General features: G+C 37.2%; 5 protein-coding genes across 15 annotated transcripts; 3 read left to right on the forward strand and 2 right to left on the reverse strand.

Annotated features, from left to right (window-relative positions):
• The first annotated feature begins 2,546 nt into the window (after positions 1 to 2,546).
• LOC120003403 lies at positions 2,547 to 3,208 on the forward strand. The gene is made up of 2 exons (XM_038852377.1): positions 2,547 to 2,909; positions 2,997 to 3,208. The coding sequence occupies exons 1-2, from the start codon at positions 2,683 to 2,685 to the stop codon at positions 3,130 to 3,132; spliced, it is 363 nt and encodes a 120-aa protein (XP_038708305.1). The 5' UTR covers positions 2,547 to 2,682; the 3' UTR covers positions 3,133 to 3,208.
• A 7,205-nt stretch (positions 3,209 to 10,413) lies between these two features.
• LOC120003772 (tRNA-specific adenosine deaminase TAD1) lies at positions 10,414 to 16,679 on the forward strand. Of its 9 annotated transcripts, none has more exons than XR_005469373.1 (11): positions 10,416 to 10,689; positions 10,831 to 10,951; positions 11,143 to 11,333; positions 11,445 to 11,579; positions 12,349 to 12,462; positions 12,793 to 12,962; positions 13,045 to 13,121; positions 13,227 to 13,527; positions 14,124 to 14,231; positions 15,196 to 15,302; positions 15,478 to 16,097. XR_005469373.1 is itself a non-coding variant. In XM_038852854.1 (11 exons), the coding sequence occupies exons 1-10, from the start codon at positions 10,518 to 10,520 to the stop codon at positions 15,517 to 15,519; spliced, it is 1,431 nt and encodes a 476-aa protein (XP_038708782.1). In that variant the 5' UTR covers positions 10,416 to 10,517; the 3' UTR covers position 15,520; positions 16,205 to 16,679. The 9 variants fall into 9 exon arrangements, 8 of the variants coding, with proteins under 8 accessions (XP_038708785.1, XP_038708783.1, XP_038708782.1 ...); XM_038852854.1 differs by lacking the exon at positions 15,196 to 15,302 and adding an exon at positions 16,205 to 16,679 and having other exon boundaries at positions 15,478 to 15,520; XM_038852856.1 differs by having other exon boundaries at positions 15,196 to 15,202.
• Positions 16,680 to 19,073: 2,394 nt separating this feature from the next.
• LOC120003774 (O-glucosyltransferase rumi homolog) lies at positions 19,074 to 20,329 on the forward strand. The gene is made up of 2 exons (XM_038852861.1): positions 19,074 to 19,399; positions 19,501 to 20,329. Exons 1-2 carry the CDS (start codon positions 19,089 to 19,091, stop codon positions 20,327 to 20,329), a joined length of 1,140 nt encoding a protein of 379 aa, XP_038708789.1. The 5' UTR covers positions 19,074 to 19,088.
• Positions 20,330 to 20,477: 148 nt separating this feature from the next.
• Positions 20,478 to 21,038, reverse strand: LOC120003776 (kiwellin-1-like). Its single transcript, XM_038852862.1, has one exon. It carries the CDS (start codon positions 21,036 to 21,038, stop codon positions 20,478 to 20,480), a length of 561 nt encoding a protein of 186 aa, XP_038708790.1.
• Positions 21,039 to 22,865: 1,827 nt separating this feature from the next.
• Positions 22,866 to 27,216, reverse strand: LOC120003773 (AT-hook motif nuclear-localized protein 9-like). 3 transcript variants are annotated; one of them, XM_038852860.1, is made up of 6 exons: positions 26,779 to 27,216; positions 25,684 to 26,056; positions 24,394 to 24,461; positions 24,000 to 24,131; positions 23,572 to 23,733; positions 22,866 to 23,378 (listed from the first exon to the last, which is right to left on the reverse strand). In XM_038852860.1, the coding sequence occupies exons 1-6, from the start codon at positions 26,788 to 26,790 to the stop codon at positions 23,160 to 23,162; spliced, it is 966 nt and encodes a 321-aa protein (XP_038708788.1). In that variant the 5' UTR covers positions 26,791 to 27,216; the 3' UTR covers positions 22,866 to 23,159. The 3 variants fall into 3 exon arrangements, with proteins under 3 accessions (XP_038708788.1, XP_038708787.1, XP_038708786.1); XM_038852859.1 differs by having other exon boundaries at positions 25,684 to 26,099; XM_038852858.1 differs by having other exon boundaries at positions 25,684 to 27,216.
• Positions 27,217 to 27,715: the final 499 nt, after the last annotated feature.

Genomic DNA, 27,715 nt, shown 5'->3' on the forward strand with positions numbered 1-27,715 from the left:
GTAAGGGGAAGGGGACCAATGTAAGCAGAGCTGAGCTGGAAGAGGCATTCGATAAATGTGATAATGCTCATGATGCTTTGAAGTTAGCTTTGGTGTATTTTGTTGAGTCTGTATTGATGCCTAGAGAGAGAAGAAATGCCATTAATATTAAGTGGCTCCAACTTGTGGATGATTTGGATGCCTTCAACCAATATCCATGGGGAAGCGTTTGCTACGAACGTACTGCTACCTCTCTTGCATGTGCCATGATTGGAAGGGCTGAAAAATACTTGAGTAAGGGTAAGGCAAAGGAGACATACAGCCTTTATGGAATGCCAATAGTACTCCAGGTAAAAAAAAAAAAGATCATTCTATTTGTGTTCTGTTTATTATTTATTGTAATAATAGTTTACCAATATTTTTTTTGATTATTTGAAGATTTGGGCGTATGAAATTGTACCCATTATAGCCCAGAGGTATGCCACCAAATGTGGTGAAACACACCCCAGAATACTCAAGTACTCAGGGAATCAAACCCCTACTTCAGATGACATTTTGTCAGATGTATTTGAACTGATAAAGGTTAGTGAAGTTAAAATGTTTAATAAAATTTGTTGTTCGGATAGTTTTAGTCTTATGTTCGAGTATTTGTAGTTTTATAGTTGAGTATTTATAGTAACATGTTCGAGTAGTTGTAGGTTGATGTTCGAGTATTTGTATTTTGGTGTTCTAATTTCACTCATCACTTTGTTTTAATCTTCACAGATTGAGGTTCATGATGCTCTAGTGCCAACGGAGGCTGAGCTGGAGAAGGATTATGTTAGGGAGGTTATGAAGAGAATTAAGAAAAGAGAAATTAAAAGAAGCAGAGATAAGTCTGAAGAAGATGAAGAAGAGAAACAGAGAAAAGAGAGAAGAACTAAGAGAAGGAGGGATTACAATGTTAATGTTGAAGAAAAAATGAGAAAAGAGAAAAGAACAAAGAGAAGGGATGATCACATCGAGCATGCACATGCACATAAAGCTGGAGGGAATTTGATATTGAAGGCCAAGTTCGATGCCATAGAGCAGAAGTTGGGAGAGCATGGTGGTCAACTTTTGGACATGAAAAAGGAAATTGTTGAAAGCATTACTGGTTTTTTTGAGACTACCAAGGCAATTTACGAAGGTCTGGCAGTGTTAAAAGGAAATTGGGAGAAAAAGGAGGATAAGGATGGAAATCAGGATGAAAAGGATGAGAATGAGGATGAGGGAAAGGATGATGAGGGTGAAAAGGATGACGAGGGAAAGGATGATGAGGGTGAAAAGGATGACGAGGGAAAGGATGAGGGTGAAAAGGATGATGAGGGAAAGGATGATGAGGGTGAAAAGAATGATGAGGGAACGCATGATGAGGATAAAAAAGAGGACCAGGAGGAAACGTATGATGCGGATAAAGAGGAGGAGGACAATGAGGGAAAGACAGTTTCCCCTGTTAGACATGCCGATGATGTTGAGGATGCAGCCGTAGTTGCTGGATTGATGGATCTCACAGAACAAGTGTTTGAACAGCCAATGACAGACAAAAGTTCAATTGGAGTTGAAGAGATTCCAAAAGCCAAGTACACATTTACACGGGGAAGAAAAAGAGGTTCCACATCGAGACGTGTAAATATATATAATCCAATGCGAACAGAGTGTCAATCACAAGAAAGAAGCACCAACCAAAATATTGATGGTCCTTGGCCAATCAATTTAAAGAGGTCGTATTCGACTCTTTGGAGACAAGGATTTGAAGCATGGGTAAGAAACAGGGCTGAGGATACATCTTATTTGGTTGTTGGTGGAAAGAAGTTATACAAAAATTGGTTTATCAACGCAATGACACCCGATTACTGGTTGACAGACCAGGTAACATATATATAACCATATTTAAAAAAAAAATTATTCGTAATAGTTACTTATAGTTATCTTTGATTTTGTAGCATATGGACGTCGCAATGTACCTCCTCATGAAGAGGATCAAGCAATACCCTGCCATATTCAAGAAGAAGGTTGTGCTGTTGGACACTATATTCACTGTAAGTATTTTATATGTGTGTTCGAGTATGTTTGTTAGATGTTCGAGTTGTTGAACTTGATGTTCGAGTATATTAGTTCACATGTTCGAGTATTTTAGTCGGATGTTTGAGTATTTTATTTCATATGTTCGAGTATTTTAGTCGGATGTTCGAGTATTTTTATTTCATATGTTCGAGTATTTTATTTCACATGTTCGAGTTTTTTAAGATACATGATCGAGTTTTTTAGTCAGTTGTTCGAGTATTTTAATTCACATGTTCGAGTAGTTTAGTCGGATGTTCGAGTATTTTATTTCACATGTTCGAGTTTTTTAAGATACATGATCGAGTTTTTTAGTCAGTTGTTCGAGTATTTTAATTCACATGTTCGAGTATTCTAGTCGGATGTTCGAGTATTTTTATTTCATATGTTCGAGTATTTTATTTCACATGTTCGAGTAGTTTAGTCGGATGTTCGAGTATTTGAGAAAAAATAATATAGTACATTTTACAGGTATCAGTTGAATCCCACTTTAATGAGTTCACTAAAGATCCTCATAATGTTGGAGAATGGGACAAACATGAAGTCTTTGAGCACTATATTTCTGGAAAAAACCCTGAAGGGTCCATACCATTGAATGGTGTAGATTACATTTACTTTCCCATGAACTGGAGAAATATCCATTGGGTTGCAATTGAGGTTGAAGTTGGCAACAAATGGATCAATGTATATGATCCCAAAATTTCAATCACCAGCAAGGAGGATTGCAATAATCATATGAAACCGTTGAGGACTATGTTGCCATACATCCTTCGTTTGGGTGGGATTGATGCAGGAGTCGCCCCATGGCCTGCTCATAGATTGCAAGTTGTTCCTCAGCAAGAGACCGGGTAAATGTTTCCAGTGTTAGATAAATTTTTCATGGTGGTTAACGTTTATATATTTTTGTAACATATATGCTATCTTATGTTTTACAGGGGAGATTGTGGGATGTTCACAATAAAATTTATAGAGGTATTGAGTGCAGGAATGCCAATACAACTTATTAATCAGACAGACATGATGTTTTACAGGAGGAAATTCGCAATCGAGTCATACGGACAACATTTTTAACTTACTTTTGTAAATATTTATTTTCATCCTATTAAATTGTATATAACTCAGTGTAATACAAATATTGGTTCGAGTAATGCAAGGTACATTTGTTCGAGTAATTACCTATTATCATCGAGTAATATACTATAATGTATATTTGTTCGAGTACTTTTCTTATTTGATCGAGTAATATAATATTCACATGTTCGAGTAACCTATTAAATGATCGAGTAATTCACATGTTCGAGCATTTGTTGAGTATATTCGAGTATATAGGTGTACCATTTAGCGTATTTCTTGGGTCTATTCGAGTAATTGGTGGCACATGTTCGAGTATTTGTTGAGTCTATTCGAGTAAATGATGGCCCATTTCGAGTAATTGTCCAGGCTATTCGAGTAAAACATTTAACTGTTGGAGTAATACATTGATTATGTTCGAGTAATACAGTTAACTGATTAATGAATTTATCAAAAATCATAACATTAATGATGTTGGAGTCAATGCATGTTACATCTATGATGTTGGAGTCAATGCATGTTACATCTATGATGTTGGAGTCAATGCGATTGGCTCTTTGCATGTTTGACGATTATGACCTCGCTGTCGACACCGGGAACATATCCTCACTGCTATAGTTTCACCAGATGATGGGATCCTTCGTTGTCTTGGCCTCCCCCCTTGACGTCTAGTCGCCGGTGGGAGCAATACGTTGTCCTCGCTAACTTTGCGTTGATCCTCAATAGTTACTGGGTATATAGCTTCAGCATAAGCTAACATTAGGGCCTCATTCGTATAGTACGGAGAACACAAGGAATTAAAAGATATGTTCCGAACTCGACATGCAGCCAATGCGTGTACACAAGGAAGTTGGTCAAGATCAAACACACGGCATGAACATGTCTTGTTTTGCAGATCAACCTGTCCATCTTGATCACCATCTCGTACATAGTACTCACTATGGCTTATCGGTTGAACATTTAGTCGTTGTGACCTATTGCTTCTCTTTCTAACTTCCTTGTCACACTCGCAACATAGGTAAGACGTGACAGATGCTGCGTTATTACGACGAGCACTGAACCATTCCTGCAATTTGGCACGCAATTGTTCAACTAGCATTGTAATCGGCAAACTTCGAGCATCTCGTAGTATAGCATTCAAGCACTCTGCAATGTTCGTCGTCATGATACTATATCTCTTACCAGAAGACAGTTCTCTAGACCACCTATGGAAACCAGCTTCAACTAAATAAGCATAAGGTCTACCTCCGTCGACATTACGCAACTGATTCATTAAATGCTCGAATTCAGATGTTCGATACACCTTAGCAGCTTTAAGATATATAGGGATGATAGATTCGTTGAACCCTTTCGCCTTCATGTTTCGTTGGATATGGACGATACATGCGCCATGAAATGAACCAGGCAATACAAGTGAAACTGCCCTATCAATGCTAGGATTTCTGTCTGAAATGATACATAACCGTGAGAAGTCTTCAACTGTAATGGCATCCCGTAATTTTTCAAAAAACCATTGCCAAGATGCATTATTCTCAGAATCACCAATGCCAAAAGCAACCGGATAAATTTGCTCATTTCCATCCAAAGCAGTTGCCACAAAAAGTGTACCCAAATACTTACCCTTCAAATGGGTGCCATCAACGACGATAACAGGGCGCATTGAACTATGAAATCCACGTAAGCTTGCACCAATTGCCATGAAAAAATACTTGAATCGATTATCATCATCAGACTCAATATGAGTAATTGTACCAGGGTTATTATTCTCCAATACAGCACAATGATGGGGTAAGTAAGCAAATGATTCTTCCGGTGAACCACGAAGAGAATAAAGCGCACATTCTCTAGCCCTCCATGCCTTATCATAGGTAATATTAATGCCATATTCTCTTCTAATATCCTGAATTATGTCATTTGGTCTGTAAACACGCCCAACACCTTCATATCTGGCCCTGATGCAATCACCAATCACCCTTCCTGATGCTTGCTTGTGCCCATGATTCACAAATTCCAACGAACATGTGTGAGTATCATTGAATTTTTTCACAAGAAAAAGTTCAGTTTCTTTTAGCTTTATACCTCTCATACGCCATTGGCATCCACTTGCAAGACACTCGACCACAAGCAAAGACTTCGTCGACCTCGTCACCCTGAATTGAAAATTCTTCTTAATAGCATAGAGGGATATATGCTTATGCAACTCTTTCTTGTTTGTAAAAATCACCCCCACATCAAACGTATCAGATGATTCGCTGTTGAGGTCAATAGTATTGCTCCCACTATATTGCCCAACCTGAATGTTCTCACCCGTCTGCGTATTAGGATCATTAGTTGCAGCAACATCATCAACAACAAAAGGTTGAGTTTCTGGAACATAACTTGCACCTCCAACAAAAGGAATGTCATCATCGTATTCATCATTAATATTATCTTCTCGACCCTGGCCATCTCTAACAGCATCAAAATCTTCTTCGAATTGGCTTAAACTAGGAAAATCATCAATCCGATTTCTGGCACGTCCAACAAAAGGTTGAGTTTCTGGAACATAACTTGCATCCTGCGAATGAAACTGTTGATGTTCTTTTGGTCTTACTGTTATACATAGTGGGGTACCCGGTTTCCGTGAAGCGTCAGGTCGCCGTGCATCATCATTCTGTCGTAAGAAGAATTGCAAGTCATCTTCATTGCTAACAACCAACGGTTCCATATGGAAATGTGTGTTATATACAAATTTCATGAGCAACTCATTTGAAGTTCGATCAATTCCCGTAATCTTGTATATCTTCTCCAAAAAATCCTCATAGGAAATGGACTCATTCACAACAAAACCTTTCCCAGTACCACCAATGAATTTGTAAATTCCTCCTGAAAATTCCCAATCTCCGCCGTATATAACAACAAGGTCAACCACACCCATTCCTGAAAAACAAAATTGCAAGAACTTGAAAACTCGAACAAACATCATAAACAACTCGAACATATATAATAGAATACTCGAACAGATATCTTCAAACACTCGAACGTATCAAAAAAAACACTCGAACAGATGGCATCTAATACTCGAACAGATATCATAAAATACTCGAACATATCCCTTCAAACACTCGAACATATCAAACAAAACACTCGAACAGATGGCATCTAATACTCGAACAGATATCCTTAAATACTCGAACATATCAAAGAAAACACTTGAACAGATATCATTAACACTCGGACAGTTATCCTAAAACACTCGAACAGATATCGTAAACACTCGAACAGATCTCCTAAAACACTCGAACAGATATCATTAACACTCTGACAGATATCATAAACACTCGAACAGTTATCCTAAAACACTCGAACAGATATCCTAAACACTCGAACAGATCTCCTAAAACACTCGAACAGGTCTCCTAAACACTCGAACAGATATCCTAAACACTCGAACAGATATCCTAAAATACTCGAACATATATAATAAAAAATAAGCCATATTTTTAAATAATATTATTTGGATAAAAGTGATATTACCCTTCTCTTTAATGGTTATTAGTTGTACGTTTTCCGATTTTCTATGTTTATCTTTTCAAAACGCTTGGGGGACATTTGATTTTCTATGTTTGTCTTTTCAAAACGCGTGCGAGACATTTGATTTCTATGTTTATCTTTATTGGTTATTAGTTGAGATTTAATGTTTAATATTAATTATGACGTTTCGATTTTTGATAAGCATTAAATACAGTGGAGTTAATACTTAGGATTATTCCTATATACATAGCACTATCAAACAATAAACACTCGGACAGATATCATACACACTCGAACAGATATCCTATAATACTCGAACATATGTAATACAACACTTGAACAGATATCCTAAAATACTCAAACAGTTATACTAAAACACTCGAACATATGTAATATAATACTCGAACACATATCATAAACACTCGAACAGTTATCCTAAAACACTCGAACATATGTAATATAATACTCGAACAGATATCATAAAACACTCGAACATATATAATAAAAAATAAGCCATATTTTTAAATACTATTATCCGGATAAAAGTGATATTACCCTTATCTTTAATGGTTATTAGTTGTACGTTTTCCAATTTTCTATGTTTATCTTTTCAAAACGCGTGGGATTAGTTGAGATTTAATGTTTAATATTAATTATGACGTTTCGATTTTTGATAAGCATTAAATACAGTGGAGTTAATACTTAGGATTATTCCTATATATATAGCACTATCTACGGGAAAGATATACATCAACCGAAAAGAGAAATCTCCTTTTTGTATAATATGACATCCTCTCGGACTGCTGTCAACACCTTGAGGAAGGAACTGGAGGAGGCATATGAAGACCTGGAAGATCACGAAGCTAAGATTGCAGAGCTTACTAAAGCTCTCCAATCTGCTGGGAGTTCATTGTCCCAGCTCCATGAGCTAGCTGAGAAGCGAGCTATGGAGCAGGACACCCATAAACTCCAGGACTCCCTCCTTGATCTATCTGTTTTGATCAACGAGGTTTTAGATAAAATAAGTGAAAAATTGAACATCTGGAGTTAGGTTGTAATAAAAAATTTTATAAATAAAATTTATATTTCCGTTACATTATTTGTTTCATTTAATATCTGTTGTAATATTTAACCTGTTGAAATATTTACTCGAACACACATCCATAATACTCGAGCATATATCACATAAAACTCGAACATATATCAAATAATACTCGAACATATGTAACAAAATACTCAAACACATATGAAAGATACTCGAACATGTGTAACAAAATACTCAAACACATATGAAAGATACTCGAACATGTGTAACAATATACTCGAACATATATCACATATTACTCGAACATGTGTAACAAAATACTCGAACACATATCACATATTACTCGAACATGTGTAACAAAATACTCGAACACATCACATATTACTCGAACATGTGTAACAAAATACTCGAACACATATCACATATTACTCGAACATATATCAAATAATATTCGAACAGATATAAGTAAATACTCGAACATATATCCAATAATAGACGAACATATGTAACAAAATACTCGAACACATATGAAAGATACTCGAACATGTGTAACAATATACTCGAACACATATCACATATTACTCGAACATGTGTAACAAAATACTCGAACACATATGAAAGATACTCGAATATGTGTAACAATATACTCGAACATGTGTAACAATATACTCGAACACATATCACATATTACTCGAACATGTGTAACAAAATACTCGAACACATATGAAAGATACTCGAATATGTGTAACAATATACTCGAACACATATCACATATTACTCGAACATGTGTAACAAAATACTCGAACACATATCACATATTACTCGAATCATTTAGGTTCAAATTTAATTCATAGAATTTGAAGAGTTCGAGTAGTAACCGTTTTAGCTTCCCCACGTTCTTTTAAAATAACTGCGCACTTATTAGAACGTTGTTCCTTCAACTATAAATTGGACATAGGAAGAAACTGTTTAAGGTCATCCTTTATCCTCTTAAATCAAAGATCACCCATCTCGATCTAAAATGAGTTCTTCTCATCGAACTTCTTCAAAGAGAGCAATAAATGAAGAGGAAGACCCCATTCCTCCAAAGAGAGCAAAGACTGAAGACCCGTCTTCTTCAAAGAAGACAGGGGTCCAAGAGAAAGGTTCCACTTCGACGAACACCGAGGAGCCTCAAGACCCTATCGTCGACATATTCACTGTATCTGAGGAGTTATATAGAGAAAATCCTGAGAACTCTTGAAAGAACTACTGAAGGAAGCCGAAAGCAACCTTCAGAACGAATATGAACGTAACCAGTCCTACACGGACGTGCTCCGTTCAGTGAGGGATGCATTGATCAGAATTCGTGACAATGCATGGGGTCACGCTCGAGGCCAAAATGCTTATCGGCTACAAGAGTCCCTTTTGGACCTTGCAGCCCATGTTGGAACTGCAATGAATGACATAAACGATGTAATCCTTACATGGGCACGTTAGAGTTTATCTCACCTAATGTCAATTTTTATCAAATATTTCCTTTATCATTCTGTGAAGTCAACAAATACTCGAACATCAATAAACAAAAACTCGAACAGATATATCGATAAATACTCGAACAGATATCAACTAATACTCGAACAGATATATCGGTAAATACTCGAACAGATCTCAACAAATACTCGAACAGATATATCGGTAAATACCCGAACAGATCTCACTCGAACATATCTACAAAAATACTCGAACATCAATAAACAAAAACTCGAACATCTATCGGTAAATACTCGAACATATCTCAACTAATACTCGAACAGATATATCGGTATATACTCGAACATATCTCACTTGAACATCTATCAGTACATACTCGAACAGATCTACAAAAATACTCGAACATCAATAAACAAAAACTTGAACAAATCTCAACAAATACTGGAAGAAGAACATAAACTAAATCAAATGAATATGGTGTGTATACGATTGAATGCAAGGTAAGAGAGTTCTAACGAAGCCTATATACCATGCGAACTTAAAAATCACTCACTTGGGGTTATTAATGTCGATATAGAGCAAGAATGACGGCAGCGATGGGAACGCCGATAAGGCTGAAGAATGCCCAAGCCTAAACCCCAGACCTCTTGAAGAAACACCCGAAGATTTGGTGCGGCAAATAAACACCGGTAAATGTCAGGAATGGAGTTTCGGTAAATCGGATTTTGGTTTTTCTCGATGGGTTACGGATGTCTCTGTCTGCTGTGGGATGTGAGTGGCATTGATGTGTATTGTGGTATGTGATAAGGGTATTTCAGTCAGAAAAAAGCAAAAAAGTGTTAGATTTCATGTTTTTAAAAAAGTTGGTTAGTTTTCAAAATTTGGTTTAAAAAAGTGTTACTTTTCCGAAAAACCCTTTTAATTTCACTGAATTTCTTTGCTAAAATATAAATATTGGATTTGTTATGAAACTTATTAAAACTAGGTTTTGAAACAAAATGAAGGATGAGTTTTTGTGCAAATCACATGGTTTTTCATATTAAAAGGAAGATTGTTGAGATTTTTAGTTAGACTGGATCACAAATAATTTTTACACAATGAAATATCGTCGAGCAAAACTTAAATTATTTGTTTTTGTTATCTTCAACATTTTATATTTAATTTGTGATGTGGTTATTACCGGTTACTTTCCGTAAATTATACTAATTTTTTTTATTAGCCCCTCCCTATAGGCTTCTATGACACGGCACAACTCGAATAGTCAAACAGCTTTGTCATAAGTCGAAGGCTAAACGATTCCCCAAGTTAAAAGCACTAAACCCCTCGCCCCTAAAACCTCCCGCTCCGATCACTGATGGAGTCTCCCGCTTGTTGTTCGAGTTCTGTTTCTTCAGGCGAGAAAGACTGGGGAGAGAAGGTATCAGAGAAGGTGCTATCACTTTACAAGTCTCTTCCCAAGAAGGGAAAGCCACAGGGACGCGAAGTCACTGTCTTGGCCGCATTCCTTCTCTCCTCTCCCTCTCAAGGTTCCATTCCCATCCTCTTCTCTCTAATTATCCTAGATCGTAAAGAAATGAGAATGAATAGAATTTTGAGTTTCTTCTCTCCAAGTTATGATTCATTGATTGGTTAATTGGTGGATGGTTTGATGATTTGTTTGATTGAAGATTTGGAAGTTGTGGCATTGGGGACGGGTACTAAATGCGTTGGGCGTTCGCTCTTGAGTCCGCATGGTGACGTAGTCAATGACTCTCATGCTGAAATTATTGCTCGCAGAGCTTTGTTGAGGTTCCTTTCTTACTTAGCATTTATCATGCTATTTGTGCATGAAACAATTTACGTTTCATTGTAGATTGGCTCTGTTGCTTCTTGTCAACGGTTATGAAATTTGATGCAGACTGAACTTTCTTGGAATTTTTAAATAAAAATTTATTGCCTGCGGTCATTTTTTTTAGGCTTTTATTTTTAAATCAACCCAGGTTCTTCTATACAGAGATTAAACGTCTCAATGACAATTTACAACAGCAAAGAAATGATAAAACAAAAGAGCAATGGCAAAGTGACGACATCAAAGACTCGCCTTTCCAATTGGACAGGGATGGTCCCAACCAAAGAAAGTACAAACTGGGAGTGGATTGGCAGTTGCATTTGTACATATCACAACTTCCATGTAAATTTTGGTTATTTTATTTTTCTTTTACCTTAACAATTAAATAAGAAAGCAAGTTCTTTCTTCTCTGTCTCTTTCCTGAATCTATGATTTTTTTTTTGTCTTTTCAAGGTGGGGTTGCCACACTTAGTTCACATGTATATCCTATGAACGATGTTCTCCTAAGACAAGATAACTTGCCACCATCAGCTGGTCAGGTTAATGGTTCCATAGGTGGAATTTTGGAGTTCTCCGCAAAGAGTAGTGGTAACCGGATTTAGATGGTTCTCTTCTCCTGTAAAATTTTCAGATGCTGTCTCTGTTATTACATGTGACCTTTTTGTAGTTAAAATTTCTTGATGTTTCTTTTAAATTCACTCACTTACATAGAAGATAAAGAGGTACGCTTTACATGATAGTCAAGTTAACCCCATCTTACTTCTTGTATCACTTATTGACATGTTTATCATAATAAGATATCTATCAAATTGTGTGGCATACAGTTTTGTTTTCCTTTAGGCGTGGGAGGGCGGCGGGTTTCCCAAGGTTGAGGAGGGCAAGGGTGGGGTAATCAAAGAATAGCATGAGAGCAAGCACCTCATATACTACATTCGTATTATGTAAAAACGTTGGTCTATTGTGGCAGATATGTTGACCTCCACCTCCTCATTAAAATGGGTCATATTATGGAAGAGGTCGCCATCTAGATTACCAGATATATAGAAAATTTTGTAGTGGCGCCAAGGAACTTGAAGAATTTTGAAAATCTTCTCTCCTTTTTTCAGATGCCAATCATGAAGGTCTTTATGGAACACTTCTGTATTGCCACCTAAATATAGCACTCTTAATTTGATCAACGAAGACCTTTTTTTTTGTGGTTTATGTTTGACATTCTTGTACATACTGAATACAATTCATATATTAAAACTTGTCTTTTAGTGAATATGTCAGTATTTGAAAAGAAGGAAATGAAAGCATTTATCTTGATGTTGGAACTGTTTTATCAGCGTGGACTTATGAGAAGATGTATTTTCAGTTGAAGGCTTGCAACTAACTGGCACGGTCCAGAGAAAGCCTGGTCGTGGTGATACAACATTGTCAGTTAGCTGCTCTGATAAGATAGCTCGTTGGAATGTTGTTGGAGTTCAAGGTTTTTCATATGATATCTCATTTATTTTATTGTCAAAGAATAGCTACTTGGAATATTTTTTTAGTCCAAGGTTTTAATATTACATGTTGCTGAAGTGGGACAGAAGTGTTGGCACTTGTGCACACACAGACACTCACAAACTTCTATTTAGTGCAATATCATCATCAAAATCGCATTGGTTGCACCATGTTCTACAAGTACCACCCTGATGGATTTTGGAATTTGGGAGTTTGGTTGCTCTTATTGACTCTTGCTGATGTATTTAACACACGCTCGAGGCATTTTTACTGCATTAATTGAACCAAGAGTTCTTTCTCTGTCTTACTTCAGGAGCCTTGCTTTCCCACTTTCTTCAACCTGTCTACGTCTCTTCCATTGTTGTTGGACAATCTCCTAATGTTTCGGACAAGGTTCTCCTGGAGGACCAGCTGAAAGTATCTTTATGTGATCGGATTCTACCATTATCAAGTGAACTTATAAAACCCTTTCTAGTGAACAAGGTCTGTGAAGCATTTGTTTGTTTTATACTGTGGAAAATGAGCAGCAGGATTATGTAAAATTTTATTGTCATGCCACTTGCAGCCTGTATTTCACGCGGCTACAATGCCACCCAATGAGTTTCAGCATTCTGATTGTGCCAAAGCAACTTTAACATGCGGGTATATTCATTAAATTTAATCTTTTCAGATGTATGTATGCAGGGGCTTTGGCATACATCTAGGCAATTTGAAGTTTGTGTAGCATAATTCCATATGGTATGATAGGTATTCTATATGTTGGAACAAGTCTGGCTTGCATGAGGTCATTTTGGGAACTACTGGAAGAAAGCAAGGGACGTCTGCTAAGGGGGCCCTTTCTCCATCTACAGAGTCGTCGTTATGCAAGTACGCTGACAATAATTCTCTAGTAAATTTAAGTTACATGTGTAGTTCTCTAGTTTATTATTCAGATATTATCATCATTTCTCTGTTTCCTAGGAAGCAATTATTGGAGATTTTCTTGTCAATATCACATGGGTACCAAATTAACTACCCAACCAATGAGATGTCATATCGAGAACTGAAGGTGATTTCTAACTTTCTCACATTTATATGCAGCATGAATTTTAAGAGCTTTGATAGTTATTCAGCAAAGGTCATTTGAAGCCTGCCTTTTTGTGATTATCGTGTTTTAACATGCAAACTAGTGGTTATTCCTTTTCCTTTTTAATATATTTGTTTAGGGTTTTGTGTTTTTCCATGCGTAATTTTTTAGATAGATATCATCCTTAGACCTCAATTGGTTTACTACTGCATGTTCATGGTTTCGTCCTTTGCTTTCCTAACGAATGTGCTTTGGGAAAATATGTCGACGAATTCAGGTATAGGGATTTGTGAATAACAAAATTTGGGTGTGCACATCCCTTGTGTTTGTATTATCTTCTGCACAATTCTGAAACATAATTTGATGGTTTAGGTGCTACAGCAATTCCTAAAACATGTCCTAAAATTCCCAATTTCAAGGCTATACCTCCTGTAATTGTAGGTCAATAACATTCTGGTTGGCTATTTTCCTTGCAAGACTAGGAATCTGTCTGTAAATAATTGGGTTGAGTTTATGAAATTTTAAGTGTAGATGTCATTGTAGCCTTGTTGCTTTAACATATTGTTATTCTTTTGCAGGACAAGGCTCAAGCATACAGTTCATCTTCCACAATATTTAAAGGAGGAGCACATTTTAACAACTGGTTGTTGAAGCCCTTAGATTTTGAGGCCTTCTTCATTGATGAGGTAATTAGCTAGTTGCTGTCCTACTTCAGAGGCTGTTTTCAGTTATGGTTTTCAATACTTTTTGTGTGCCTGATGCATTTTTTTAATGTAGTCTCAATTCTTTATTTATCATGTACCATAGCCTTTTCCCCTCTTGGAAAGTTTTTATGCTAATGGTAATGAAGATATTGTTGTCTCTCCAAACCATTGGAACAATGTTGTATGACATGCTAGTTAAAGAAGCAAAATAAAAGCAGCAGAAGTCTAGATCTTTTGGATTATGCAGTTTATATAATTTTCATGGTAGTTCGTCCCTCCCTGTTACATGTTATGATGTAACATGATTTTTGTGAATTCCATACTAGGTTTTCTGTTTTCAAGTCTTATAGAACTAGAGTACTCTGGCCTCATCAAATGATGGATATATATACCTAGTCCTTTTTTCTAAACCTAGATTTGTTTATCATCAGGGAAGTTTTCACATGGCATGTAATGGGGGTGGAGATGAAATTTTTTGACCTGCTCAAGTTAAGGTTGTCTTCCCAAATTACTTTGTGGTATATGTTGACTCAGTGTAGGATCATCCTAGCTGATAGATGAAATTCAGAGGAGGCTTTTGTTTTTTGGCTTTGCTCATGCCATGTGCTGATCATTTTCATGACTATCATCCATTACTTTGGTCTAGTCCTTTCCTTTTTCCCACTTTGTAGTTTTTAACGAGGCAGTGAAAGGAATTCTCAGTGGGATAGTGTATAAAATATGGTGCTTCTGCTAATATAATTATTATTGTGCTTTGACATGAATTCTTGACGTACTGAGGGCAGACGTTTGTTTTGGGCTCCTCATATGTTAGTAGATGTGATAATGATAGGCCCATTGGGGGTTGCAATTACTGCTTATGGCCTTTTCAATGGATGGTGGTCTTACTTCACCTTGACCCAGTTGAGGTGTCTATCAACTTTTGACTTTGCTCTCGTTGCTACAGTGTTCAGGTGGGCAGATGATTGAACTCAGCTGCTAATAGGTGGGGTAATTGTAGGGGGGAACTGTCATACGATTCTCATGTCTAGGAAATGAATGCTACCACCTTATGTAATGAATCCATCATGAATCACTTGTATATGCATTAATAAAATTTTGAGTTATGAATGGTTCTTGTAAGAAAAGCCGAATTAATTCAACACAATTGGACTGCATCAATCATTTTTCACAGAGAATATTAATGCAAATAGTTGGCCATTCAACTTACGTATTTTATGCTTTTCAGGTTCTGGAAAGAGTTGAAAGCAAGCGTTGCAAGCACCTTTGAGGTACATGCTCTGGCTTTGAAGCAAACACATATAATTTTGGAATATCAAAGAAAAGATATCATGTAGGGACCTTTAACAGTCGCTTCCACCTCTTTTGATGCATCCCGACTTCTGGTGAGGTTTCCTTAAAGTGACTAATTCTTGTAACTCCTCGAGTGCGGCGCTTGAAAGTGGGAGCTTTTATATTGCTGCGCTACAGTTTATTACATGCTACAACCTTGTTGGTAGCATTAAATCTAAGACTGAATGACCTGCTTTTTGCGGGATGTCATTCACTAATCACTAGGTTCAGGATATTGAGTATTAGCTTATTAATTTGCTAAATATTCATCTCATTATTTGGATTGGAAACTCGGGGACATAATTTATAAGAAACGGAAACAGGGACGTATTGGTAATGCAAAGAAATTTATTTAACAGTGTTATGGTCAGTGCATTCTGGTTTTCAGATCATGTTTGTACTGAAAATGAACAAACTAAACTTCTATTTTTTTTTGCAGAAGTATTTGTAAATTTATCACCAGGCACATGGATTGGACAGTTGTGGATTATCATACTGATCGTCAGATTTGAATCATATGGTGTAGAAATTCAAGATTTATGAATTATGAGACATGTTACAGGTGGAATATGTATGTGTTAAGGTAAATACTGACTAAAGCACTTTGTGGGGGAATACTACAGCTTCTAAGGTGGTATCCAGCGAGACTGCTGGACTTGAACCTCGTTTATGTTTGATTGCGATGATCGGCCCGTCCAGGAACTTCCAAATTCAGGCTCACCGCTGCTATTTCGTTACTGCTCGGATGCGATGAGCTTGGACATTGTGTTCCTAGATTGGAGAGGCTGGCAGCTGGTTTATGCATGAAGACTTGATTAGTGTACGAATACACTAAGCTGTTGAGATTCAAATCGAGTGTGCCTCCTGGGGCAGTGGAGCTATTGTTCAGAGTCTCAGAGACAATGGCATGGAATGCGAATGGGAGGTGGAAGAAGTACATGGTTGAATCCATGGTGATGTCTCCAAGCGATTCGACTCCGCCACATTATGATCCTCATCATCTCGACTCTTTAGGAATCCCTGTGTAGATACTATCGGCAGAATCATTAACCAAATGTTGAATGCAAATGAGAACTGTAGTGAATAAAAACTGATCATCACGTTGGCCAAACAGTATTGTTCGGTTGACGGCTCTTCCATTGTCCTGCCGTCTCTATCCTGAAAGCAAAGGTTGTTTGTGAACCCGATGGTCGTTGGTCGACCGTGGGCACTTCGTCGATCAAGTTAGCCTCCAAGATGAACCTCAGCCCAAGAAATCACAAGTTAGAGCTTAGGAACCATACCTTGAGGAACTCCCTTTTATGGACGGAGAGTTTCCTTGCTTGTTCCACTCACTTAGTCCTCCCTCTCAATATATGTGAACGGCCAATAGGCTTACGCCATGTGTCCTTAAAATATTCTCCCACATAAACGGATTACGATGCCATTTGACCATGACGGCATTGTATCCAAACCCACGACCGCTCCCTTTAATTTGGAACTCCATTAGAATTTGGTACTAATGATAGAGCAGTACGTTACACGTACTTCTTGTCCAATATCTAAAATTAGACGACAAAAAGAAGACAAGATCGTAAAAGAAGTGACAGGGAATCACACAATTGCCTCTCCAGGTTACTCTATCACCACTAGGAAAACTTTTGTGCAGACAGGCTTGATGATTGAATTTAAGATGATATTGAATGTCTAAAGAGCAAACTTGCATATAGTTTTTGACTAAAAAAGTGTCTTAAAAATATATTTGACAACATACATGGAGAAAAGAGAGGTTCATTTATACATAAGAAATAAAATTAGAATGTGAAATTAGTGGTAACAAAAAATCAGTTCTGAGTCGGACAACATCACTTGTTTACGAAATATTTACCCTAACCCGGATTGGATTTTGGACGTACTTAATTGATCAAACCTTAATTAGTTTAAATTTGGACAAGTAAATCAGACAATAATCTAATCCAGGTTAGGGTCCGGACAAGTAAACTTGTGTGTTTGGACCATGACATGATTTTAAATCGGACAAAAAATCTATGTTTGGACCTAGATTTCGGACATATAACTTATGTCTAAATTTGATTTAATCTGGGTCGGACAAATTTGGTCATCCGACCCGGTCAGAGTTTTCCACCCCTTTGTGAAATCATTAATATAGGGGGAAAAACAGGCGTTGATTCATTATCCTTAACCAAAATAAAAATAATAAATAGGGTTTTTTCTTCCAGAGTAATATTGCATGCATGTATTAGCTGGATTAACTGCAAACTATGGGCATGCATGAATATTAATTGAAATGAAAATTTTTGAATCCAGCTGTTGTTGTTCCGTAAATTAAGATAATTATGAGGAGCAAAATTAGACAACCAAATTCACAGTTGGATTCTTAATTACTTTCATATACATTGATTGACCTGCATCATTGCGTTTCAAAAAAAATTAATTGCTCATTCACAGTTTTACCAAAACCAGCAAGATCGATCGAGAGAGAGATGGGCATCATCAGTTGATATTGAAGAGTCAGAGAGATTTTGGAGGACAAAAACAACAATATGTTGAAGGAATTCATAACCAGGAGGGCATCTGTCTATGTTCTTCTCCCCTTCTTCTTCATCTCTCTATTATTCGGTGCCATTGTTATTATTTGCATGGATGCTGTAAGTCTCTCCCTAATTACCATTATTATTTCTCTTCTTCTTCTTTCTTGTTTTCAAAATTTTTCTCCATTTTCAAACTCCCCATACAGTTAAGATTGTTTTCTTTAGAGTGGCATTAGTTTTCTTTAATTTGTTCGTTAAGAGAGAGAGAGATTAGTTTATTATATTATCAGGTTGTTTGATCACTTATTTGTTTTTGTATGTATTTATTTTAATTAATTAAAACCATTATCATTTGCTTTTGAAGTCATAAGTTTAATTATATATATACTTTCTCAGGCAGGAGGTTAATAGATATCAAATTAAATCTGTTAAGACTTAACATTCCACATCAATACGGACATAAGCAAAACCTAGCCCCTCATATTAAAGATGCGTTTTTTGGGTCTAAATACTAATGATGATGGCCTATGAAGAAAAAAAATCTATGTGGACTTTGGCTCAAAACGGACAATGCTTCAATGTGTTCGGATTATAAACCCCAGCCTCCCAACAGTGTGTGACATTTTTTATTGGGTGTGATGACATTGTTATGATGTCATTACATCCAATGAATAAGTGTCACACACTGTTGGAATGCTTTTGGGATGGATGTTGCTGGGATATGTCGCAATGTTGATTTGTTTGTATATTCTTGCAGTATGTCACAAGAAGTTCTTTTGATTCCACGACAAGTACTCTAGCCAGCCCAAAAATAGAGTATAAACTCAATTGCTCCAATGGAGATGTGAAAAGAACATGCTCCATAAATTATCCCACAACATTTAAACTTAATCAATCATCGGCTATATGTCCGGAGTACTTCCGTTGGATCCACGAGGATCTACGGCCATGGAAGCAGACCGGAATATCAAGGGAGATGGTGGAAAGAGGAGGAGGTGTTGCACATTTTAGGCTAGCAATTGTTGATGGCAAAGTGTATGTGAAAAAGTACAAGAAGCCATTTCAAACCAGAGATGTTTTTACTATATGGGGCATTGTACAACTCACAAGGTTGTATCCTGGGCTGGTACCAGACTTGGAGCTAGTGTTCTATTGCGAAGACAGGCCGGTGATCAACAAACATGAGTACGCAGCACCCAACAAAACGTCGCCACCACCGGTGTTTCATTACTGTGCAGATGATGAGAGCTTGGACATTGTCTTCCCTGATTGGACTTTCTGGGGCTGGTAAGACCTTAATCTATACATTTTTTTAACACTATATAGTTGTATCTTGGAGAAGATCATGTTGTTCTGTACGTTATTAGAGTTAGATGCAAATTTGACAGGGCGGAAACCAATGTGAGGCCATGGGAAAGCTTGTTGAAGGACATAGAACAAGGCAGCAAGAAGATAAAGTGGGAAGATAGAGTGCCTTATGCTTTCTGGAAAGGCAATGCCAGAGTTGGTGGAAGGGTTGATCTGATGAAATGCAATGTCTCCGAAAAGTACGACTGGAACGGTAGATTCTATCAGCAGGATTGGATTAAAGAATCCAAAGAAGGGTTCAAGAATTCGAGATTAGCAGACCAGTGCAGGCACAGGTATAAGGTATACGTCGAAGGACAGGGATGGTCGGTGAGCGAGAAATACATACTAGCTTGTGATTCCATGACATTGCTGGTAAAGCCTCGTTATTATGATTTCTTCATAAGAAGCATGAGACCAATGCAGCATTACTGGCCTATTAGGAACACCAACAAGTGCAGAGACATTAAGTTTGCTGTGGAATGGGGCAACAATCACACCGAACAGGCCCGGGCCATTGGGAAGGCAGGAAGCAGATATATGAGCAAGAACTTAAGTATGATCAATGTGTATGATTACATGTTTCATTTGTTGCGCGAATATGCGAAACTCTTGAGATTCAAGCCAAGTATACCATTGGGAGCAGAGAAGGTATGTTCAGAAACAATGGCATGTTCACAAACTGGTTTGTGGCAGAAATTCCAGGAGGAGTCAATGGTGAAGTCTCCTAGTGATACACCACCATGTAGTCTGCCTCCTCCATATGAACCAGAGGAACTTCAAGCTTTTCTTGGAGAGAAAGAGACAACAATGAAGAGAGTGGAGATGTGGGAGACTGAATATTGGGAAAGTTCTTATAGAAAGCAATAATAGAAAGACTTGTGATGTTGCACTAGTACAGGAAAAGATACAACAAATATACATGTATACATACATATACACATATGTATATTCAAATGTACATAAAGAAGTTCACAATCATAACATCACAAGTACACAACACTTGAAAGGCAATTACTCAAGCATCTGTCCAGTATATATCCATTTCACCCCAGTCACTTTCAGGGACTCCCAAAGCCTTCCAAACAGCCTTGGAAGCATCAACATCATTGTTAGGGCATGGAGGTTGAAAATCATGATCAGAATCACACCCCATCGTCGAGTCACACTCGTCGACTACCATGGCCTTAACACTCCTTCCATTACCATAGATTGTAATATATTTCAAGCACCTGCTCTCATTGTTAAACCATCCGGTCGATAGAGCAACCACAGGAGTATCATCTGAGTGGTACTGATTGTCACATTCCGAAGGTCCACCACCGTCGCCACCCTTCTCGAAGCTATTGATTGTCAAGGTTGCTTTTGTATGGCCTGTCACTGGTGGTGAGCATTTGTAGGTGGTGTAGATTTTTCCTTGTACGCAGCAATCTGACTGGTTCTCTTGGTTGCATTGATTTGGTGGAGGCTTCTTCCCTATTATCTTTCCGCTCGGATTACAACTTAGAGCTTCAGCATTGACACAACTAATGCCAATTAGAAGAAAGCAAGAGAAAAAAAGTATACTTTGCTGCTTCATCTTCTGATATATTGCTGTTATATGAGTGAGTGAGATGGTTCTGTTTTGCAGGAGATTCAATGGTGGTAGGCTTTTTTTTATATAGGAAACATCCTCAAAGCAATTAATTGTCACATATGAAAATAAGATAACTTTGTAGTCTTGGTTTTTTAAAATATTTCACAACATTTTCAAGAAAGAGGGCTGGCTGATTTTATGGTCATATAAAACTGCCTTTATTTTGTTCTTCTCTATAACTTGAATTGCTACAAGAACCATGCCCAATCAATTTACAAGTCAAACAGAGGAAATAATATTCTTGTGATTTTTAAACTTGTTACTCAACATTTACAGAGAAAAAATCTTTATGAATATACAGTGACGGACTCAGGAATTGTGATCACTTGGAGCACAAATGTGGTGTGGGGTCAGGGGGCAGCGGTCTTGAATTTTTTTTTTTTTTTTGTATTCTTCATCTAATGGATTTTTATGAATATAGACCGTAAACACAAAAAATACATTCTTAATAGTTCAAATCAATAAGAAAAAATATATTGTAATTTATCACAATTATTCTCCAAAAGTTTTCATATATATTGAAAACACAATATTACAACATTAATTATAGTTACAAACAACTCTTTTTCTATGTAAGATACAAGAAATCATTAAAAAATTGATCACTCATTCGGTTGCAAGGTAAAGGGCAGTTGGACTAAACAAGGTAAAAGGACACACAATAGACTAAAGAGTTGGGTTAGAGATTGAGGGGCTTGGGCAGTTTGGCTTGAGAAGGTAAATAACACACAATAGAGTGTGGTTAGGGCCTAAGACTTAGGAGGGTATGTCAAAATTACTGGGAAACTAAGTTTTTTTGACTGGGGCCTATGCATCGAATTGTCAAGAACCCATGTATATAAGTCTGCCTCTGAGAATATATAATATGACACAAGTAGACAAGATTGATTTCTTACATTTGTGTCATATGGCAACAAAGCAACGGGCCAAGCCGAAAAAGGTTACGACCCCTAAATTCCAACAAAGATATAGTAAAACAAAGGTGAGGATGTAGATTTTTAACACTCTAGAAGAGAGAAAATGAGGTGCAAAATTTTGGAGGCAAAAATTTCGGACCGTTGCATACATAATAGGGCAAAAAAGTAACGTTCACTTGTACGGACGAATTCAAAATTTAAATGGTCGGTTTCAGAACACTCGAGTAAAATACAGATAAATTTGAAACACTCAATACACAATCCTCTCCATTGTCAAACTTTAAAACTTATACGATCTTGAAATCAAATCAAAAGAGCCACACAAACACATCTATCCACCATAAAATTCAAGACAAATCTGCATGGTAGAAGCTTGGGTTTATTTCAAATTTTGGAGGTTATAATTTTAAATTTATATTATTAAAAATATTAAAAGAAAATTGTTTAACTTTTTAATTAAAGTGGACAAAATATAGACGGGTTTAGTTTAGTGAGCCTAAAATTTATGAGCTAATTAAGTTTAAAACATGATTTAGAAATTGGACATATATTGTTTTTGTTTCCCAAAGTATCCCTAGGCAAGCCCCGGATTAATCCTCCGAGATACGGTCGGGCCCCAAAGGGGGAGACCTCTCCCAAAAAGGTTTTCTACATCCACAAAAGACTCGAACCCAAGACCTTGCTTAAACGAGCATAACCCCTTACCACTTAAGCCAACCTTCGTTGGTATTGGACATCTATTTTTAAACGGACATGACCCAAAAAAAATAATTTATCACCCCATTTAGCACCTCTGACCTCCCATTAAAATCAATGAATTTTGTAACAAATATTCCCTTCCATAAGCAGATTCTGCCATAAGATAGAAGAAAATCTCTCGTTTATTCAAATCCTTCATGCTGATACAATCCAAGCTGCCACAAAATGTACTAGAGCTTACATTATCTTGGTTAAAATCTGAAGGGGAAAATGTCTACAGCACAAAAATCAGTTAAAAGCAGGAACGCTAAGATGTCATTACCCTTACCCTTACCCTACAAAATATGACTACATTCCCATGGTCGATACGGATAACTGAAGCATTTACCAAGTCCGGAATCAGCTGGCTTTTAAATCATCAGTATACTTTGCTCGTCGAACAATATAGTCAATTGCGCATCAAGTCAATGTCAACATGTGCATTACGCATGTCCATTGGCCGCGAACCAGGCCATACACCAACTGAAGAGGTTGGATTGAGACTCTGACTCGATGGGCTCACGAGATTGTCATCTGTCTCGTGTTCTGCATCTCTTCCACCATCCGAATCTTCGCCTTTCTTTGTTTTTGTCTTTGAACCACCCCATATGAAACTTCCAAGAATCACCTGGATTCATAAGCAAAATCTTAAAATCTTTCTGAAAATGGCTTTGATATTTTCTATAGATGTCATTATACTACAACATTTCTACTAATCGATTTCACGATCAGAAAGATCGATGAACAATTCAGAAAATAAAAATATACAGCAAAGAATGAGCATCTCTGCAGAGCGGCTGAAAAGAACTAAAAAGTTTTACCTGAACAGGAGTAGCTGCAATGAACATACCACCAACTCCACCACCAATTACATGACCATCAGGACTAGCAAGGGAGACACTCAGACCACCGGTTCGGTTGCGGGATCCACCATTGTTGCTGACCAAGTAAGAGCCTGATAAACATATAATCTCAAAGCACCCCTACAAAAAGTCATGTTGCTTTTCAGTAGACAAATTAGGCAGAAATAGTCTCTAAATTTCGAGCACAAATTACCGGATTTTGAGTAAAATCTACGATCTATATATAAATTTCATGTCACAATATTTTATGCTAAATCGAAAATAACACTCCAACCAAACCGGTTCTGGCTCCAACAAATATCAAGCATGTCCACAATTACGAGAAAAAAGGGAAGAGAAAATTTTTAAAACAAAAACTGTAAGAAAAAGGGTTCAAGTTCTCAAACCTCATATGTGACAGTGCCTCCAGAAGTCGATGCCTGAAAGAGAGTTACAATAGAGACAGCACCATTGGCAGATAAGACACAAACAGCTCTTGATCCCTGCTGTGAAAATGACATTATTTTTGTTGCAATGTCCTACAAAAGAAGTAAACATATGTTCATTCTCATCTATCGATCACGCCATTTTAGGAGCAGAGATAGGTCATTCTCATCTATCGATTATGTTACAACACAAAGTCATGGAAGTAAACATATGTTCAGCGCCGGGATATCTCTATTCTGAGGTATGACGTCAATAACACCCAAAAATGCACAGATTTCCTCTTACAACGCGACAAAAACACATTTTTGTAAGGCAGAGACCCTTTGATGGACAATATTAAGAAAATAATCTTACCTCCCCCACTGCTACAGTGAGGATATGTGGCGTAAAGCCCATCCCGGCTGAACCAGACTGCCATTCACCTTGCAAAACAATGAAGTTTGGGAACATCATTCAAACACGAAAATGAACAAATGCAGAACAAGCACTCATGAATATCAATGGCACAAAGCTGAATCAGGCTTGCATGAATGACAGCTCAAGATAACAAACTTATAAACATATGAAAGAGATGATATAGAGCATGCCCATATATTGAAATGTTTCACAAGAACATTTCTATGCATAGCACAACAATCAGGAAAAAAAAAAAAAAAGAACAGAAAAAAAGAAAGAAAGAAAAGCTGCAATGCACATACTAGTTATTGTCGAGAGACTTAGAGTTTAGGACCTTTAGGTTATATCTCTAATCAATCACTTCTACATGGATTTTTTTAGCTGCACTGAGTTCAGCAACAATCTCCCTGGTGTGGAAACGGAAAAATTATAGAGAATAGAAAAGAGCAACGAGAAAGAAAATCACGACACAAGAATATATGTAGTTTGGCCAATTGTGCCTATTTCCACGGAGCTGCAGAGACACCATTCAGGGAGAAAAGTACAGTGCAGTAGCTACAGGGTTACACAAACTACAAAACCCTACACTGTAAGTATATAAACCCTACACTGTAAATATATAAGCCACAAACCGGGACGAAAATACAATAAAACGGCCCAAATTCGGACCCCCGCGTAAAAAAAGAGGTATCAAAAATTCCTTTTCGGATCCACTACAATCTTCATCGAGTCGGGTCACCCCACACCAATAGAAAAAAACAGACTCCACACAAAAAACCCAACACCTGGAATATAGCCACTTAGTTCTCCATCATAGAAAAAACCAGACTTCACGCATTAACATGATTCAGTTCCCATGTCGCCTCTGTCAATTTTCTTATAGTAGAAAACTAGTGAGTGTATATTAATGTTTCTTGACTAAAAGGGATTTCATAGTCTCCAAAATTTAGACAAAACAATTTGCTCATTTAGCTAACGTTCTGATAAAACGTTGACAATCCATTAGATAAATGCAGTCAGTGGGACAGCTAATGCTAACCAGAAGGAGAATCAACCAGAAACTACATGTAATGAGTTTGGCCTATGAAGAAGATCACTAATCTAATGACATACTGTAAAATATTAGGCAAAGCAATCTTCATGGAATGCGATAGCACCTAAGCCAAATATTATGGTAAGATCTACTGTAACTCAACAGCTGATCCTAGTGAATTCGTATGCAAGACAACCATGGAGAAGAAATCTCACCAAGGGATGCTAATTGTTGCTTCCTCCCAGTCCCTGGCGGCCGTCCTCTACCTCGCTTTTGTGTCGAGGTTATTGTCCCAGGATGAGTAGATGAAGACGGAGACAATGCCAATGACACTGTCCCATCAGGTCCATATTTTCGGGGCCTTCCCCTCTTCCTCTTCACAGTCTCCCTCGGTGGCACAGCAGATGGTGCGCCCACATTGACACCATGAGGTGAGACTGTTGTTGGCGGCTCTATAGCCAATGCTGATCCAATATTACTGCCAACAGTGTTTGATTGAAATGGCATACTTGGATTAGATAAGGAATGAATGGCTGACGATCCATGTAACCCAGATTGCATTCCTGTTCCAGACCCAGATATGCCTCTCTGCATATAGTAAGAAGGCGACCCAGATAACCCCATCGCATCTCTTTGATCCATGCATATATTTTGAAGATGACAAGCTTTTAAATTTATATTAGAATAAACTTAACCTCCAATGTCCTATCTGCTCAAATATATGGTACAAGCACAGAGTTTTACCAAGAACAACAATTCGGACTCTTGACGACCCAGAAAGGGGTCTCTACAATTTAACTTACTAAGTTGCTTAAATGAAGATATGAAACCCTAAAAGATGCATCAAGTCAAATTCCAACCAACAAAATGTGGATGAGTTTCAATCTAAGAATGCCCCAAGCACACAATCATGTTCAAGAATGGAGCAGGAAATCCCCAACAGAAAATGAAAGTAGGCTTTGGAGCCCTTTAACATAATCAATATGTATGAAAGAAGAATGAAGAAACCCTAGATTCAATGAAACTTGGAAGTAAAATTAAAGAAAAGAGGACAAACTAACGCCTAGGAAAATAAATTAAAAAGGGAAAATAAGACTAAAAAAGAAACAGGAGAGAATCAATTAAAATAAAACCCAAGAAACTAAATCACTCAAGACAGAAAGAATGAAGGACTTGAAATCTAAAAGGCTAAGAACTTGAAAGAAGAAGACAACAATAGAAAGCTAAACCATACCCAAGAAAACAAGAGACAAGGCTTAATTCAGAAGACAAACAGCAACACATAAACTAAAACAGGTCCACACACTCACCAATCCTATCATAAAACCTTAGCCACCAAGCATCTTCTCAAGCAAAACACAAACCCTCACAGACAAAGCCCAAAACTTCAAAACCCATTAGCACAGAAACAGGAAAGCAACAACAAACATGAGGTTGAAGAAGACACTCTGTAAAAGAAGGTGAAAAGTTTTCTCCTGTTTTCTTTTCTTTTCTTTTTTCAAGCTCAACACAGACTGACTGACATTATGGTCAAGTGGGTTAAATCTCGAACAGCTTTGCAGGGCAAGAAGCAGAATCTGAGGTGGGTTTTGAATGGAGACAAGTAAAGGTCGAACATTTTTGATGAATTAAGTCAGTCTGAGTCTGATCAGAAGTGCACAGAGGAGGGCCATAGTTGGGATTAGTTCCCAAAAACGAAGTTCCTAATTTCTCACTACTCAAGTCCTTATCACAATGCACCAAAAAAGCAGCCTTCTTTCTCTCTCTCTTCTATCTATTGAGTAATGATGTTGTTCTTTTACTAGGTGTAGGGGAGAGAGAGACCAGAAACAAACAAAAGATTCTGAACAGAAAATTTTAATTTTGATTTTAAAAGGAAGAGAAGAGAAGAGAAACAACAAAAAAAACGTTATTGGATGAATCTTTTGATATTTTATTTTTGAATTTTATCATGTTTTGGATTTTGGGATAAGTATACACGTACGAACAAAAATAATCAATTACAAAACGCCACCACTTGTTAGTGACTCGATTGATAATTGATTGAGTTAAACATAAAATATTTGTTACATAATTTAGGTATAAGATAATACATTGATAAATTATAGACCCAACTAACACTTTTCAACTATAAAGATTGTGAATTAACAATTACAAAATCGAATCTTAACAAGTATACATACATATATATATAATTTAAAAAACAAATTCTAGAGGCAGCAATCCATCCGCACAAAGTTTCGCCCC

The sequence above is a fragment of the Tripterygium wilfordii genome, chromosome 8 (assembly GCF_013401445.1).
Source record: "Tripterygium wilfordii isolate XIE 37 chromosome 8, ASM1340144v1, whole genome shotgun sequence".
Taxonomy (NCBI): domain Eukaryota; kingdom Viridiplantae; phylum Streptophyta; class Magnoliopsida; order Celastrales; family Celastraceae; genus Tripterygium; species Tripterygium wilfordii.